This window comes from Oncorhynchus kisutch, linkage group LG4 (genome assembly GCF_002021735.2).
Source record: "Oncorhynchus kisutch isolate 150728-3 linkage group LG4, Okis_V2, whole genome shotgun sequence".
Taxonomy (NCBI): domain Eukaryota; kingdom Metazoa; phylum Chordata; class Actinopteri; order Salmoniformes; family Salmonidae; genus Oncorhynchus; species Oncorhynchus kisutch.
This window is the reverse complement of record NC_034177.2, coordinates 74,943,337-74,962,460: the sequence shown is the minus strand read 5'-3', so window position 1 is coordinate 74,962,460 and position 19,124 is coordinate 74,943,337. Positions and strand designations below refer to the sequence as shown.

At 42.7% G+C, this 19,124-nt stretch overlaps 1 protein-coding gene across 1 annotated transcript in view; it reads right to left on the bottom strand.

The window, feature by feature from the left end:
* Positions 1 to 19,124, bottom strand: part of LOC109888990 (formin-2) — a 61,200-nt gene that overhangs the window by 40,726 nt on the left and 1,350 nt on the right. Inside the window, exons 2-5 of the mRNA XM_031823629.1 lie at positions 13,798 to 13,914; positions 11,450 to 12,247; positions 10,138 to 10,282; positions 2,485 to 2,572 (exon numbers count right to left, since the gene is read on the bottom strand). Coding sequence (XP_031679489.1) covers positions 2,485 to 2,572; positions 10,138 to 10,282; positions 11,450 to 12,135 — 919 coding nt within the window. The 5' untranslated portion in view covers positions 12,136 to 12,247; positions 13,798 to 13,914. The remainder of the gene's footprint in view (positions 1 to 2,484; positions 2,573 to 10,137; positions 10,283 to 11,449; positions 12,248 to 13,797; positions 13,915 to 19,124) is intronic.

Below are 19,124 nucleotides of genomic sequence, written 5' to 3'. Positions count from 1 at the left end.
TCCCTGGAATATAAGTGTAGATAAATCAGGTGAATGAGTGTTCTATGAAAACCTTTGTAGTTACTATTCACCACCTAACCACTGACATAACACATAAATCTATGTGTAAACAATTGATATTTTTGCCGACCTGTCTATCAGTGAACTAGTGTTTCGTAATTTTTTTGTTGTTGTTGTACTTTTTCCCCTTTTTCTCCACAATTTCATGAGATCCAATTGGTAGTTGCGATCTTGTCCCATCGCTGCAACACCCATATGAAAGGCGAAGGTCGAGAGGCATGCGTCCTCCGAAACACGACCCGCACTGCTTCTTGACACACTGCTCGCTTAACTCAGAAGCCAGCTGCACCAATGTGTCAGAGGAAACACCGTACAGCTGGCGACTGAAGTCAGCATGCATGCGCCCGCCACAAGGAGTCGCAAGAGTGCGATGGGACAAGTCGGCCAAAACCTCCCCTAACCCGGATGACGCTGGGCCAATTGTGCGCCGCCTCATGGGTCTCCCGGTTGAGGCCGGCTGCGACACAGCCTGGGATCGAACCAGGGTCTGTAGTGACGCCTCTAGCACTGTGATGCAGTGCCTTAGAACACTGCGCCACTCGGGAGGCCCGTGTTTCATTACTTGTCATGTTTTGTGTTTTTGTGGATCCAAGGAAGAATAGCTGCTGCCTTTGCAATAGCTAATGGGGATCTGAAAACAAGTAAACACAGCATCAACCCAGTTGTGATCTTCTTCCAATCATTCATATTGCTGGCCTTGATCTGTAGGAAATCATTGGGGATTTGGAAATTGCTCTGTAAAGGCCTTTTGGTGTTTCTGTACTGTGGTCAGTCTGGCCAAACAAGCAAAACTGTCAGATCTTTATTTTATTTTGTTATTCCATGTCTGTCAATGGAAAATTGCTGTGAGAGAAAATGAACAATCCTCAAACAGCTTTCTTCTTCTATAATATGAATCCCTCTATCTCTTCTTCATTCCCCAAGTGACTCCATCACATACTCCATTTCGATCTCTCACACCCTACCCTCTGTCTGCCAGTTTCTCTCTCTCTCTCTCTTTATTTAGCTTTCACCCTAAACCCTTTCACACTCTCTTTCCCTCCACAGTCACCACAGGGCCAGCCTCTCCCTTCCTCTGCCTGCTCTCCCTCTCTCTGCCTGCTCTCTCACTCTCACTCATTTGGTTTAAGTTACTGACTCAAACAGGGTTGAGTATCTGACAGAGAGGAAAAGCCTGTATCATCTCTCCCATCCATGACCAAACCCAGCAGCAACTTCCAGCATCCTCCATACCGCAATGAGCCAGGTTCCAACCCTGGCACCTAGCACGATGACTAGCCCTCTAAAAGCCTACAGGAAGCCCACATCGCACGGAGGTGTCTCATGAAAGTGTCAGCCAAATAGAAGACTAATTCTAAACTGGGTGGTTCGAGCCCTGAATGCTGATTGGCTGACAGCCGTTGTATATCAGATCGTATACCACAGGTATAACAAAACATTTGTTTTTACTGCTCTAATTATGTTGGTAACTAGTTTATAATAGCAATAAGGCACCTGGGGGTTTGTGGTATATGGCCTATATACCACGGCTAAGGGCTGTGTCCAGGCACTTTGCGATGCATCATGGATAAGAACAGCCCTTAGCCGTGGTATATTGGCCATATACCACACCCAATCGTGCCTTATTGCTTAAATAACCACCAATGGTGAGCTATCATGACTCTCTATAAAACAATGCCACAGTCATAAAAAAGAACATCAAAACTATGATTCAGAAAATGTCTCTTTCTCCCTTGTCTCTTTAGATTTAGAGAACATATTACAATCCCAAACAGTGTAACATTACGTGGATGGTTCCCAGATCATTCTGAACATGTGAAGCACTGTATTTCTCTTTCCCTATCTCATCACCTCATGATATACTGTACCCTCTAATCAACACTAATGCTGTATGCTGAAAGAAAGTCCTAACACTGGCGACTGATGAGTATGGCCCACCTCCTCCCATTGAGATAAGCCTATGAAGAGAACTTATAGGATAGACAGACCCTCCCCAGCGTACATCTTATAAGGTGTGTTTAGACACATGGATGAGGGATGAATGGCGAGGCAATCAGAGGACTATAACAGGAGGAGATTCCATTCTCAGTTAAGTCTGGAGTAGTTCCCCTTTAAAAAGGCAATTTAGACTAGGACATAGACTGACAATAGATTAGAGAACGAGAGAAAGCGGGATAAAATAGTAAACCAAATGAAAGATGGAAACACACAGAGAGAAAGAGAATACCACATCCTTCCTACTTGAAAGTCTAGTGATAACTCAATAATGAGGCATCTCACTTGAGGCAATAACACACATGAATTATGACTAGATCCATCAGAAGTCTAGCGAGTTCAATGCTTTGTCCGAACAAACTACAGAGCGGGCGTAGCCGGTTGCAATAACATCATTATGCTGTGTTGAGGTGGAACATCACCACTCACCATTCTGAATGTCCTTCATGTCCAAGTGGATGCTGGACATGAGGATCCCCACATTCTGAGATCGCTTGGTGTTCAAAAGCTTCACCACCTGAGAGAGAGAAAGAGAGCGAGAGGGAGAGAGAGCGAGAGAGAGAGAGAGAGAAAGAGAGAGAGTGAGAGAGCGAGAGGGAGAGAGCGAGAGTGAGAGCGAGAGAGCGAGAGCGAGAGTGAGAGCGAGAGGGAGAGAGGGGGGGAGAGAGAGAGAAAGAGCGAGAGAGAGAGCGAGAGGGAGAGAGCGAGAGTGAGAGCGAGAGAGCGAGAGCGAGAGTGAGAGCGAGAGGGAGAGAGGGGGGGAGAGAGAGAGATAGAGAGCGAGAGAGAGAGAGAGAGAGAGAGAGAGAGAGAGAGAGAGAGAGAGAGAGAGAGAGAGAGAGAGAACAGAGAACTTTTGAATTTAGTATTTAGTATTTATTACTCTTCCTGGGGTCCAAACAGAAATACATTAATACATCATAGTAAAACAACAGACTACATCATAAATACAACAATACATCAAGACATTGTCCATTAAAAGTAACAATGCTAAGATATTACACATTTACATTATAAAATGTACAATATTACAATGTGTGGGTATGTGTAGTGTGTGTGTTAGAGTGTGTGTGTGTGTGTGTGTGTGTGTGTGTGTTAGAGTGTGTCTCTTCACAGTCCGTGATGTTCCCGTGAGGTACTGTTTTATCTGTTTGTTTTTTTAATCAGATTTTACTGCTAGCTTGAGTTGAGGTGGAAGAGAGTTCCCTGTAGTTGTGGCTCTATATAAAATAAGTCCAAAACAGGCCAGAACTGAGGCTCAATGTCCCGTTATCATTTCCTTTTATGGGAAGAGCACTGTTGCCAATTCACCCACAAACATTATGCAAATAGTAAACCGGATTAAAGTTCTAGTTCAGTTCTCCACATCCATCATATTTTCAATGGGAGGATCCAGAATGCATAGATCTTAGATCTCGACTTATCACTTCAACCCGTTACAGTGATAATAGAGTTCATATGGAGATCAGTAGGGAAGGCCCACTAAGTGTACAGTAGTGTACGTCCACTGTGCTCTTTTCTCTGTAATTGTTTGTTTATCAAATGAAGTTTTTCACAAACCACAAAATGCATTAAAGGCCTGTGCGTATCAATGGTGAGACTTCAATATTTAAAAGTAAAATTTCACAACAACAATGTGAAAATAGATTGGCACATTACAAATACAGTATCAGTCAAAGGTTTGGACACACCTACTCATTCAAGGGTTTTTCTTTATTTTTACTATTTTCAACATTGTAGAATAAAAGTGAAGACATCAAAACTATGAAATAACAGCATTTGTCTTGATGACAGCTTTGCACACTCTTGGCATTCTCTCAACCAGCTTCACCTGGAATGCTTTTCCAACAGTCTTGAAGGAGTTCCCACATATGCTGAGCACTTGTTTTCTGCTCTTCCCTCACTCCGTGGTCCAACTCATCCCAAACCATCTCAATTGGGTTGAGGTCGGGTGATTGTGGAAGCCAGGTCATCTGATGCAACACTCCATCACTCTCCTTCTTGGTCAAATAGCCCTTACACAGCCTGGAGGTGTATTGGGTCATTGAATTGCTGAAAAACAAATGATAGTCCCACTAAGCGCAAACCAGATGTGACGGTGTATTCCTGCAGAATGCTGTGGTGGCCATGCTGTTTAACCTTTTATAACTAGGGGGCAGTATTTTGATTTTTGGATAAAAAACGTTCCTGTTTTAAACAAGATATTTTGTAACGACAAGATACTCGACTTTGCATATAATTGACAGCTTTGGATAGAAAACACTCAGAAAAACACAGATATTGTCTGTGAGTGCAACAGAACTGATGTTACAGGCGAAACCCAGATAAAAATCCAACCAGGAAGTGCCACAATTTTTGAAAGCCCTGCATGCCAATGACTCCTTCTATGGCTGTGAATGAGCTACGAATGAGCTTACGCTTTCTACGTATTCCCCAAGGTGTCTACAGCATTACGACGTATTTTTACGCATTTATGTTGAAGAATAGCCGTAAGGGACCACATTTAGCAAGTGGTCACATGATGGCTCCCGCAGAAAATCTTGCGTAAAGTACACAAGTAGCCTTTTTTCCAATAGCTTCTTATGAGAAACCAATTGTCCCAGTGGATATTTTATCGAATAGATATGTGAAAAACACCTTGAGGATTGATTCTAAACAACGTTTGCCATGTTTCTGTCGATATTATGGCGCTAATTTGGAAAAATGTTTGGCATTGTAGTGACTGCATTTTCCGGTCGATTTCTCAGCCAAACGTGAAGAACAAACGGAGCTATTTCGCCTACAAAAATAATATTTTTGGAAAAAAGGAACATTTGCTATCTAACTGGGAGTCTCCTGAGTAAAAACATCCGAAGTTCTTCAAAGGTAAATGATTTAATTTGATTGCTTTTCTTATTTTCGTGAAAATTTTGCCTGCTGGTAGCAGAGCCTAGCATAGCATTATGCCATGATAAACTTACACAAATTGCTAGCGTTGGCTGTAAAGCATATTTTGAAAATCTGAGATGACAGTGTGATTAACAAAAGGCTAAGCTGTGTCTCAATATATTTCATTTGTGATTTTCATGAATAGGAACATTTTCTAGGAAGATTTATGTGCGCTGCGTTATGCTAATTAGTTTGAGGCTATGATTACGCTCCCGCATGCGGGATGGGTAGTATCAAGAATTAAGTGTGCCTTGAACTCTAAATAAATCACAGACAGTGTCACCAGCAAAGCACCCCCACGCCATCACACCTCCTCCTCCATACTTCATGGTGGGAACCACACATGAGCAGAACATCCATTCACGTACTCTGGTTCTTGTTTGGAACTAAAAATCTCATATTTGGACTCATCGGACCAGATTTCCACCGGTCTAATGTCCATTGCTCATGTTTCTTGGCACAAGCAAGTCTCTTCTTATTATTGATGTCCTTTAGTAGTGGTTTCTTGCAGCAATTCGACCATGAAGGCCTGATTCACACAGTCTCCTCTGAACAGTTGATGTTGAGATGTGTCTGTTAATTGAACTATGTGAAGCATTTATTTAGGTTGCAATTTCTGAGGCTGGTAACTCTAATTAATTTATCCTCTGCAGCAGAGGTAACTCTGGGAGTTCCTTTGTTGTGGCGGTCCTCATAAGAGCTAGTTTCATTATAGCGCTTGATGGTTTTTGCGACTGCACTTGAAGAAAGTGCAGTTTCAAAGTTCTTGAAAGTTTCTAGATTGACTGATCTTCCTGTTTTTAAAGTAATGATGGACTGTTGTTTCTCTTTGCTTCTTTGAGCTGTTCTTACCATAATATGGACTTTGTCATTTACCAAATAGGGCTGTCTTCTGTATACCACCCCTACCTTTTCACCACACAACTGATTGGCTCAAACGCATTAAGAAGGAAATACATTCCACAAATTAACTTTTAAGAAGGCACACCTGTTACTTGAAATGCACTCCATGAAGCTGGTTGAGAGAATGCCAAGAATGTGCGAAGCTGTCATCAAGGCAAAGGATGGCTACTTGGAAGAATCTCAAATCTCAAATATATTTTTTATTTGTTTAATCCTTTTTTGGTTACTACATGCATCCATATGTATTATTTCATAGTTTTGATGTATTCACAATTATTCTACATTGTAGAAAATAGTACAAATAAAGAAAAACCCTTGAATGAGTACTGTAGGTGTGTCCAAACCTTTAACTGGTACTGTATATTAAAGATGTTTTTATGTCAATATCAAATCATTTCTGGGTAACAATTAAGGGTCACTTTATTTGGATAGTCCAGAAAGTTGGTATGTAGATGCTCTAAAGATGGTCATACTATCAACAACTATTGATATTTTTATAAGCAACTGCATGCTAAGATTACAGTTAGGTTTAGAATAAGGGTTAGGGTAAGGGTTAAGTTTAGGGTTAGGATAAGGTTAGGGTTAGGATAAGGGTTAAGGTTAGGGCTAGGGTTAGTAGATAGTTAGTTTAAATATTACTGATAGTCTGTACAGAGTCTGTAGAGCATCTATAGATGGACTATCCAATTAAAGTGTTACCCAATGTACCTTACTGTGATTGTTTTCAATTAAAATGGTCAAAAACGAACAGAAATAGCTTCTTAACAAAGAGACAAAGAGAAATTTCTCAAGGAAGAATTTTGCTGGGACTGTCTGTGAGTGGTCTGAGTGGGGAGGGAAAAACGCAAAACTAGCTGTAATCGGCAGAGAGGGTTAGTGGGAGAACTTGCACAATTGGTGACTGACTAAATACTTTTTTGCCCCACTGTAGATATTCCATAAAAAATCAGCCGTTTCCAGCTACAATAGTCATTTACAACGTTAACAATGTCTACACTGTATTTCGGATCAATTTGTTGTTATTTTAATGGACTTAAAAATGAGCTTTACTTTCAAAAAGAAGGACATTTCTAAGTGACCCCAAACTTTCAACGGTAGCATAAGTACAATACCTGTCTAGAGGTAAGCAGCTTGGTTTGAAGAAATCAACTGTGGGAGCAATTATTAGGAAATGGAAGACATACAAGACCACTGATAATCTCCCTCGATCTGGGGCTCCATGCAAGATCTCACCCCGTGGGGTTAAAATTATCACAAGAACGGTGAGCAAAAATCCCAGAACCATACGGGGGGACCTAGTGAATGACCTGCAGAGAGCTGGGACCAAAGTAACAAAGCCTACCATCAGTAACACACTACGCCGCCAGGGACTCAAATCCTGCAGTGCCAGACGTGTCCCCCTGCTTAAGCCAGTACATATCCAGGCCCGTCTGAAGTTTTCTAGAGAGCATTTGGATGATCCAGAAGAAGATTGGGAGAATGTCATATGGTCAGATGAAACCAAACAGAACTTTTTGGTAAAAACTGTGATTTTCTGGAATTTTTTTCTCTCCTTTTGTCTGTCATAGTTTAAGTGTACCTACGATGAAAATGACAGGCCTCTCTCATCTTTTTAAGTGGGAGAACATGCACAATTGGTGGCTGACTAAATACTTTTTTGCCCCACTGTATATACACCTGTTCTGAAAGACCCCAGAGTCTGCAACACCACTAAGCAAGGGGCACCACCAAGCAAGCGGCACTATGAAGACCAAGGAGCTCTCCAAACAGGTCAGGGACAAAGTTGTGGAGAAATATAGCTCAGGGTTGGGTGATAAAAAAATATCCCATGGAGCATCCATTAAATCCATTATTAAAAATGGAAAGAATATGGCACCACAACAAACCTGCCAAGAGAGGGCCGCCCACCAAAACTCACGGACCAGGCAAGGGGGGCATTAATCAGATGGGCAACAAAGAGACAAAAGATAAGCTGCAAAGCGGAGATTGGAGTATCTGTCCATAGGACCACTTTAAGCTGAACACTCCACATTGAGAATCTGTGGTATGACTTAAAGATTGCTGTACACCAGCGGAACCCATCTGCCCTCCTGCCCACCCAACTGCCCACCCACCCAACTGCCCTCCTGCCTCCAACACACTGTAGACGTCATAGAATGTCATTTTCAATGATAAAAGTAGTAATATATCAGTTGGCCAAGCTCCTATTGCAGGTGCATAATGGTGGTATTACACTGCAGTATAATATTGTCTGATGTGTTCATAGTGATGATCATTCTACCACATTGGATATCCTTTTTAAAGATCATTCTACCACATTTGATATCCTTTTGACAGGATCTACAGAATAACTATTCTCCTGCAGTATATCATAACTAGTTTATCATAAACTGTTTATTAATGTACAGTTCATTATCCATTCAAAAACGTTTTCCTGATGGGAACATGGTTTCAATGAAAATATTACATACAAACCATGTGCAGAAATTGAATCCTAGGTTTTAAAAGATCTTTAATTCCCGTCAATCACCGTTTGATGTTTTATTTGTGTCTCCTCCCTGTCATGAGTCAATCATTCCAGTAATACTGTGTTTTCAATGTTGGCCTACACATATTTCTACGAAACCCACAAAGCCCTGCATCACATGCCAGAAATAAACCCTGAGGGAAAATTTGTTCTTCATTAGACCATAAAAGAGAATAAATTATCACAAAACAACATTTGTTGATGTGGAAAAAGTACTCAGAGGCAGAAGAGAAATGCAGACGTCTGTTAATGTGACTAAAACTAAAGGCCTGAGTACAGTATTCTTTCTCTACAGTTTCCCATTTAACATTGAATATAACAAAGTGGGCTAGTACAGTGTGAAGTAGCCAGTCCACTCTGATATGAAGACACAAATCCAGTCATAACAAAGACAGAAGGTGTGAGAGGGAAGAAAGATGATAACAAGGTATATCCAAATATCTAACACTTTCGACATAACGCATAAAAAATGCTTTGCAAACGCTATTCCATTATTACTTTAAAAAAGGTATTCTTCATATCCAAGTGATGAATGAATGTTGTATGGTCGGTAGGTTGATTGAATCCAGACATAATGAGGTCTGACTGAGAGTGAGTATAAAAAGTGACTCAGCCTAGCTTTCTGCTCTTCATCAATCATCAAGTCTGTCTGTACTGAATACACAGAGGAAGTCCCTCTCACACAAGAGGGAAGAGCACACGAAAGGCTCTGTCCCAATACTCTACTAAACCCTATTTTTTATCCTAATTTCCCCTGTGACCACTTAGAGCGGAAGTGCTTGGCTAGCTAGTTCTCCACCATGGCACTTAAATCCATCAGATCAGTGGCTGTGACAGAAAAGTACAGTACAAAGTTTGAAAGGGAAGCTATGCTAGACTATTGGATCTGAGCCACGGAGCAGCGGTCTCAGGGGAGGAATCACAGGACAGACGAGGCTGCCACAGTGTCTCCCAGTCATCAGTGTGGGTTTGCGAACCACACGCCACACACTGGCTCCGAGTTTCGCTGGGCCTGGAATCCAGGGGCAGCCAGACCTCACACCACATAATCAGTCTCTGGCTACATCACTTCCTCATGTCATTTACAGGCAGGGGATTAATGTGACGGAGAGAAGTGCAGGAAGAGACAGAGATGGAACCAAAGAGAGTCACGGGGAGGAAGAGACAGAGATGGAACCAAAGAGAGTCAAGGGCAGGAAGAGAAAGAGATGGGACCAAAGAGCGTCACGGGGTGGAAGAGAAAGAGATGGGACCAAAGAGCGTCACGGGGAGGAAGAGAGAGAGATGGAACCAAAGAGAGTCAATGACAGGAAGAGAAAGAGATGGGACCAAAGAGAGTCATGGGGAGGAAGAGAGAGAGATGGAACCAAAGAGAGTCAAGGACAGGAAGAGAAAGAGATGGGACCAAAGAGCGTCAAGGGCAGGAAGAGAGAGAGATGGGACCAAAGAGCGTCAAGGGGAGGAAGAGACAGGGATAGGACCAAAGAGCGTCAAGGGCAGGACGAGAAAGAGATGGGACCAAAGAGCGTCAAGGGGAGGAAGAGACAGGGATGGCACCAAAGAGTGTCAAGGGCAGGAAGAGAAAGAGATGGGACCAAAGAGCGTCAAGGGGAGGAAGAGACAGAGATGGGACCAAAGAGCGTCAAGGGCAGGAAGAGAGAGAGATGGGACCAAAGAGCGTCAAGGGCAGACAGGCAGACACAAGCTCATACAATGTACAGTACCTGTTTGGCCTTGGACTTGGTGATGGTGTCTGATATTGGCTTTTTTTTCTCCTTCACAGCACTTTTGGAAAACAAGTTGACAAACTCATCAAAATCCACTGACGGTTCCTCGATCTTCTCCCAAACCAGAGAACCACTCGCATCCCTCCGGTAGAAGAGAGAAAGATCTGCATTACATCGCTGCATTACATTCATCTTTATCCTGGTGATGTATACCTCAAACCTACAACTGAAAATGTATGGCATGTTATGCTTTACCGAGCCCCAGAAAGCAGGAAGACCAGCACTATAGCACCTCTTCAGACAACTGTACAGTACATTACATTTCCAATAACTATAAATAAAAACACCACTATGTATCATGCCCACTGATTATCATAAGATGGACTTATTTACACTTCACAGTACAATTTGAAGGCTATTATAAGACACATTTACGTGTGTGGAGTCTGACCAAGTGCATCATTACCAAACCGCCAATGTTAGGGAGAAGTGAACATACATGTAGTTTAACTAGAAATGTATCTTCATTTTGCAGTAGCTTGGTGGTAGTTGAACTAAATTCAAATCTAGGTAGTGTTTTCAGTAGTTAATAACATTTTGGCCATGTAGTGGTGTAGTTAACTACTGAAACTACACACTACTTTTATTGCAAAAATAAAATAAAATATTTGTGAAGTAGGGAAGAATTTCCTTTGTTTTTCGGCATCAGACCTGCGTAAATCACAGTTGAAACATAGTTTTTGTGTTTAATAGGCTAAATGACACATTCTGTTAACACCTGACCCCAGAGTGATCTGTTTTTGCAATTTGTAGTCTATGACATTTCAGATTTAGATATGACAATTTTTCCCGAAGTAGCTTGGATGTAATGAACTACTTTTTCGAATTAGTTTTAGTTCAGGAAACTATATTTTTCTTAGGTAGCTTTAGTGTAGCTTAACTTCTTCCAGTGTTGGTAGTTTGGGAAACTATGATTTCAGAGAAGCTTCCCCAACACTGCAAAGCACATCTCAACATCTGTTTCAACTCAAACAACATCTCACCAAACTCTTTCCCCACATCTTTCTCAGATTTTAGACTGGGTTACCATCTGTGTAGCATTGGTTTACAAGGCTGATCGTTATCTTCAGTAGAAAACCCATTCTATAGCCTCCATGAATGTCAATGATCTATCTCTATCTTTTGCATACATTCTCTTTCATGCGTTATGTTTATGGATATCTCATATACTGTAGTTAAACAGGAAGCTTTGGATAAACATACTGTATATGTACGAACAGTCATTGGACTAAAGTGGACAAGTAATTACTTCTTAGCATGCAGCTGGATCCTGGTCCAGTAGAGAGGCTTCATGGGCTTGGGGGGCTCGATGGGGGGCTTCTGAGGGCCAGCCTCCTGGGCCATGGGGGCCATGAATCCACCGGGAGGGGGAGGAGGGCCAAATCCTGGGGGAGGAGGAGGTCCACCGCCGGGGGGTGGGGGCGGAGGAGGGGGGCCAATACCTGGTGGCGGGGGTGGAGGTGGAGGTCCAAAGCCTGGCAGGGGAGGGGGTGGAGGTGGGGGACAGGATCCGCCCATACCTGGTAAAGGAGGAGGAGGGGGGTGGAGGAGGAGGACCAGTCCCACCAGGGAGAGGGGGTGGGGGTGGTGGGGACCCTCCAGAGAGCTGAGGTAGAGGAGGAAGGGGAGGAGGAGGAGGGGGTATACCTGAGGTGGGAGAAGGTGGGGGCTGGGTACCACTCTGCTGCTGCTGTTGGCAGGTACAGACAAACTCAGGTTTGTGGAGGGAGGAGGAGGAGATTGCTGGGAGAGAGGCTGAGGAGGGGATTGACCCTCCCCTGAAAGGCACTTCAAATCTAAAGGCCTCCTCCAAAGGGGATGTCTGTACGGAAACCTCGATCCTCTTCTTTCCTGCGAGGCTGATACCCCCCAAGGCCACATTATTGTCCCCATCTCCTCTCTTCTTCGAGTCGATCTCCATCTCCAGAGATGCATGCTGGATTTCCAGTGCTGCCATCTTTATCCTCAAGTCATTAATGGTCTTCTCCAGCCCTGGAATATCACTGCCATTGTCCTCTTGTGACAGATTCCCGGACTTAGACGAAATCTGTCACGAAAAAAGGATTTCAGACCACCTTTCAAGCAGAAGCAATAAAATACAGAACGTTGTACATTTGAATATTACATAAAGGGATGTTTGAAGCCCTTTTTGATGGATGTAAACAGTCAAGCCATTAACACTTTTCAAGGAATGAGCTTTTTAAGTTGACTATTTATTATACCTTTATTTTATCAGGGAGTCATACCGAGACCATTACCCACATCCAAATACAACATGCATGCAGAAAGAAAAAAACGGTCATAAAAAACTAAAACATTCATCAACTTTCTGAATTGCCCTAGAGGTACCAGAACATCACATTTAAGAACATTTTGAAGACTGTTGCACAAATAAAGTGCAACAAAACTAAAAGCTGATTTACCTAACGCAGTAGAGACCAAAGTAAGCGGGTGTGGTAACTCGTATGTCTAAAGTTTAGTAAAGATGTTAGGTACTGTGGGACTTTTTGTAAAAGGGCTTAATAAATGAAAACATAGCGATGTATCAACCTTCAGTATGTGACATCAAAGAGGGCCAACCAACTTTCTGCTAGATAATGCAGTGATGAGTGCTAAAACTGTCTCCCTTAATAAAGCACAGTGGGCTATGATAAACTGCATCTAACTGCTTTAATGAAATGGCAGCCCGCGTTCATATTGATGATGTCACCATAGTCTAGGACTGACAGGAACGTTGACTAGATAATTTGGTTTCTACTATTTAGCGAGAGGTAGGACTTATTTCTATAGAAGAAGCCCATTTTACAAAAAAATACATGCTTACAAAAAAAGCTATATTTTCCTCAGACTTCAAACCTAGTAGATGCCACAACCTGAGTGAATAAGGGTAAACAAACACCCACAACTGAGGGTGTTTGGTTCCAGGGTTATAGGTCAGGGTAAAGTGAGGGTCAGGGTCATGGTCAGGGTCAGGTCAGGGAAGACCACATGTCTAGACGCCAGGCTTCCAGCACCTGGGTAGTTAGAACATTGATGGGGAGACTTCAAAGACTTGACCCACGAGATGATCAAAGTCTCCATGATCTTCAAAGAGGCCATGTGTAGAGTGCAGAGCCCAGAGTTAGATGCACATCACAACACCCATGTCTATGCATACTACAGTTCGTGTTGACTTTACAGTCCGAGTCTTTCTGAGTGACGTTCAGGAGACAATTACAAGGTTAGGAGCTTGACAGAATATGAAGTTAACCTGCTTCTGACAATGACCTATGAAAGTTATCGTAAGAATTCAAGCCAAGCCTGACCTCTGTTGGAAGAGCAAGAGTAATATCCTCATGCGCTGTCATTGTACAAAATATACAAAATATAACCACAAGAGGACAGTATTGTAACAAAACATGTCTGGGCATTCATTCACTTCCAATTGTAATAGCAAACAGAAGATTACAAAGATCTGTTGTCCTTCTGAGGCACACAGTCATCGGTTGAAGTTGACGCAACATTTTCAATGTCACACTATTTGAATAAATGTTCTCCTCTGGATCTCATCTGCTTGGTGTGGTACACTACATAAAACACACAGTGCTGAAAACATACCTGAGCTGGTTGTGGAGGGGGCCACAGGTCCTGGATGCGGCCTGGGGTACGGCCTTCATGGGGTTCCCAGAGGTGGGAGGGCAGGCCGAAGGTGGCCCATGTATACAGCTGGTCCTCCTGGGGGAGGGAAAACAAACAATGATCATGTTAGTATGTATTTTTACAGAATTTTATTCACATGATATATTAACACCATATAATAACCAGGCGAATATAACTGGGACATTAGACCTACATCGTTTTCTGTTTATTTTTATTTTTTTGCACTGCCCTGTTTTGGCATTTACTTATACACACAAATCAAGGCCAAAACAGGGAAGTGGAAAAAAAGGCAGACATCTATTTAACATACAGACAGAGAAACAGGAACTCCCTTCATATTTAATCACATTTTACTCCAAGGAATAAATCAATAAAGCAACCTATGTAAAGCCCTCTGTTGATTCAGAGGACATCAACCAACATTGGCTAAACAGAGAGGGCTTTCACTGTACTAATCGAACCAATAAAAACGTCCACTTTTCCTAAGTGATCTAAGGTACAGTGTTTGCTTAGCACAAGACTCCCTATTGTACAGTGGAACATGTAGAACATTGCGAGAAGCTAAAATAAAGCCAATCTCATTCATCTGAGATATGAAAACTCAACTTGTTACCGTGTATATTCCATTAGTTCAGCTTAATGCATGAGAGCTTATTACTTATCAACTGAGCACATTTTCTTCCTGGGAAATGGCTGTGAATGATTCCATTGCAGCAAGCAGTTTCAGCACGGCACGGTAATATGATATTGAATACATGCAATTGGGCAATTCTAAGGGCCCAATTTAGTCTGAATCTAAATATATTGTAAATCAATCGGATAATTTACAGACCTCTACATAATAGCTATCCATCTATGTAAGAATATCAAGCCATTCCAACACTGTGCATGTCAAGTGTGTGTGTTTGTGTGTACTGTATGCGTGTGTATGAGTGGGTGTCTACACTTTACGTAGCACATATTCATTCTGTTCCAGTCTGTGAGCTTGCCTTGGGCGTTGTTTTCTCTGTGAAGTCAATGCCAGAACAAAACCTTAACCAGAACTCCAGTTTGAACTGGAGACAGAATCACAACTACAGTACAGACAGAGACAAAAACATGGTCAGAACCTGTCATAGCCCCCTACTCTATCACATCAACAATATTTTCCCCAGAGAGACAATGCTGATTCATTATAGTGGCACTATAGTGAGTGATTAGATCTCAGGGAATCAAAAAAGGCTGTCTACTTTTACAGGGGAGAGGACAGTGAGTACAGAGAAAGAGAGGGAGGGAGGAAGAGAGAGAGACAGGAATGAGAGAGAGAGATAGGAATGAGAGCGGAGTTGAAAGAGAGAGCAAGAGTGTGAGAGAGAGATAGGAATGAGAGTGAAGATGAGAGAGAGAGTGAGAGATAGGAATGAGAGTGAAGATGAAAGAGAGACAGTGAGAGAGAGAGAGAGAGAGAGAGAGAGGAATGAGTGAATATGAAAGAGAGACAGAGTGTGAGAGAGAGAGAGGAATGAGAGTGAATATGAAAGAGATACAGTGAGAGATAGGAATGAGAGTGAATATGAAAGAGAGACAGAGTGAGAGAGAGAGAGAGAGAGAGGAATGAGAATGAAGGTGAAAGAGAGACAGAGTGAGAGAGAGAGGAATGAGAGTGAATATGAAAGAGAGACAGTGAGAGATAGGAATGAGAGTGAATATGAAAGAGAGACAGAGTGAGAGAGAGAGAGAGAGAGAGAGAGAGAGAGAGAGAGAGAGAGAGAGAGAGAGAGGAATGAGAATGAAGGTGAAAGAGAGACAGAGTGAGAGAGAGAGAGGAATGAGAGTGAATATGAAGAGAGACAGAGTGAGAGAGAGAGAGAGAGAGAGAGAGAGAGAGAGAGAGAGAGAGAGGAATGAGAAGGAAGATGAAAGAGAGACAGAGAGAGAGAGGAATGAGAAGGAAGATGAAAGAGAGACAGAGTGAGAGAGAGCGAGAGGAATGAGAGTGAATATGAAAGAGAGAGAGAGTGAGAGAGAGAGAGAGAGAGAGAGAGAGAGAGAGAGAGAGAGAGGAATGAGAATGAAGATGAAAGAGAGACAAAGTGAGAGAGAGAGAGAGAGAGAGAGAGAGAGAGAGAGAGGAATGAGAATGAAGATGAAAGAGAGACAGAGTGACAGAGAGAGAGAGGAATGAGAATGAAGATGAAAGAGAGACAGAGTGAGAGAGAGCGAGAGGAATGAGAGTGAATATGAAAGAGAGAGAGAGTGAGAGAGAGAGAGAGAGAGAGAGAGAGAGAGAGAGAGAGAGAGAGAGGAATGAGAGTGAATATGAAAGAGAGACAGAGTGAGAGAGAGAGGAATGAGAATGAAGATGAAAGAGAGACAGAGTGACAGAGAGAGAGAGAGAGAGAGAGAGAGAGAGAGAGAGAGAGAGAGAGAGAGAGAGAGGAATGAGAATGAAGATGAAAGAGAGACAGAGTGACAGAGAGAGAGAGAGAGAGAGAGAGAGAGAGAGAGAGAGAGGAATGAGAATGAAGATGAAAGAGAGAGACAGAGTGAGAGAGAGAGGAATGAGAGTGAATATGAGAGTAGCATTACAAAAATGGAAGTGAGGAAATAAAACAGGGCAAGAGATTGAGTGAGAGAGAGATAGGAATGAGAGTGAAGATGAAAGCGAGACAGAGTGAGAGTGAGAGAGAGAGAGAGAGAGAGAGAGAGAGAGAGAGAGAGAGAGAGAGAAAGGAATGAGAGTGAATATGAAAGAGAGACAGAGTGAGAGAGAGAGAGAGAGAGAGAGAGAGAGGAATGAGAGTGAATATGAAAGAGAGACAGAGAGAGAGAGAGAAAGAAAGAGGAATGAGAGTGAATATGAAAGAGAGACAGAGTGAGAGAGAGAGAGAGGAATGAGAGTGAATATGAAAGAGAGACAGAGTGTGTGTGAGAGAGAGAGAGAGAGAGAGAGAGAGAGAGGAATGAGAGTGAATATGAAAGATAGTCAGAGTGAGAGAGAGAGAGAGAGGAATGAGAGTGAATATGAAAGAGACAGAGTGAGAGAGAGAGAGAGAGAGAGAGAGAGAGAGAGAGAGAGAGAGAGAGAGAGAGAGGAATGAGAGTGAATATGAAAGAGAGACAGAGTGAGAGAGAGAGAGATGAATGAGAATGAAGATGAAAGAGAGACAGAGTGAGAGAGGGATGAGAGTGAATATGAAAGAGAGACAGAGTGAGAGAGAGAGAGAGAGAGGAATGAGAGTGAAGATGAAAGAGAGACAGAGTGAGAGAGAGAGAGAGAAAGAGAGAGAGAGAGAGAGAAAGAGGAATGAGAGTGAATATGAAAGAGAGACAGAGTGAGAGAGAGAGAGAGAGAGAGAGAGAGAGAGAGAGAGAGAGAGAGAGAGAGGAATGAGAGTGAAGATAAAAGAGAGACAGAGTGAGAGAGAGAGGAATGAGAGTGAATATGAAAGAGAGACAGAGTGAGAGAGAGAGAGAGAGAGAGAGAGAGAGAGAGAGAGAGAGGAATGAGAGTGAATATGAAAGAGAGACAGAGTGAGAGAGAGAGAGAGAGAGAGAGAGAGGAATGAGAGTGAATATGAAAGGGAGACAGAGTAAGAGAGAGAGAGAGAGAGAGAGAGGAATGATAGTGAATATGAAAGGGAGACAGAGTGAGAGAGAGAGAGAGAGAGAGAGCGAGAGGAATGAGAATGAAGATGAAAGAGAGAGACAGAGTGAGAGAGAGAGAGAGAGAGGAATGAGCGTGAAGATGAAAGAACGACAGAGTGAGAGAGAGAGAGGAATGAGAGTGAATATGAAAGAGAGACAGAGTGAGAGAGAGAGAGAGAGAGAGAGGAATGAGAGTGAATATGAAAGAGAGACAGAGAGAGAGAGAGAAAGAGGAATGAGAGTGAATATGAAAGAGAGACAGAGTGAGAGAGAGAGAGAGGAATGAGAGTGAATATGAAAGAGAGACAGAGTGAGAGAGAGAGAGAGAGAGAGGAATGAGAGTGAATATGAAAGAGAGACAGAGTGAGAGAGAGAGAGAGGAATGAGAATGAAGATGAAAGAGAGACAGAGTGAGAGAGGGATGAGAGTGAATATGAAAGAGAGACAGAGTGAGAGAGAGAGAGAGAGAGAGAGAGAGAGAGAGAGAGAGAGAGAGAGAGAGAGGAATGAGAGTGAATATGAAAGAGAGACAGAGTGAGAGAGAGAGAGAGGAATGAGAATGAAGATGAAAGAGAGACAGAGTGAGAGAGGGATGAGAGTGAATATGAAAGAGAGACAGAGTGAGAGAGAGAGAGAGAAAGAGAGAGAGAGAGAGAGAGAAAGAGGAATGAGAGTGAATATGAAAGAGAGACAGAGTGAGAGAGAGAGAGAGAGAGAGAGAGAGAGAGAGAGAGAGAGAGAGAGAGAGAGAGAGAGAGAGAGAGAGAGAGAGAGAGAGAGAGAGGAATGAGAGTGAAGATAAAAGAGAGACAGAGTGAGAGAGAGAGGAATGAGAGTGAATATGAAAGAGAGACAGAGTGAGAGAGAGAGAGAGAGAGAGAGAGAGAGGAATGAGAGTGAATATGAAAGAGAGACAGAGTGAGAGAGAGAGAGAGAGAGAGAGAGAGAGGAATGAGAGTGAATATGAAAGGGAGACAGAGTGAGAGAGAGAGAGAGAGAGAGAGAGGAATGATAGTGAATATGAAAGGGAGACAGAGTGAGAGAGAGAGAGAGAGAGAGAGCGAGAGGAATGAGAATGAAGATGAAAGAGAGAGACAGAGTGAGAGAGAGAGAGAGAGAGGAATGAGAGTGAAGATGAAAGAACGACAGAGTGAGAGAGAGAGAGGAATGAGAGTGAATATGAAAGAGAGACAGAGTGAGAGAGAGAGAGGAATGAGAATGAAGATGAAAGAGAGAGAATATGAAAGGGAGACAGAGTGAGAGAGAGAGAGAGAGAGAGAGGAATGATAGTGAATATGAAAGGGAGACAGAGTGAGAGAGAGAGAGAGAGAGAGAGAGCGAGAGGAATGAGAATGAAGATGAAAGAGAGAGACAGAGTGAGAGAGAGAGAGAGAGAGGAATGAGAGTGAAGATGAAAGAACGACAGAGTGAGAGAGAGAGAGGAATGAGAGTGAATATGAAAGAGAGACAGAGTGAGAGAGAGAGAGGAATGAGAATGAAGATGAAAGAGAGAGACAGAGTGAGAGAGAGAGAGGAATGAGAGTGAAGATGAAAGAGAGACCGAGTGAGAGAGAGAGGAATGAGAGTGAAGATGAAAGAGAGACAGAGTGAGAGAGAGAGAGAGAGAGAGAGAGAGAGAGAGAGAGAGAGAGAGAGAG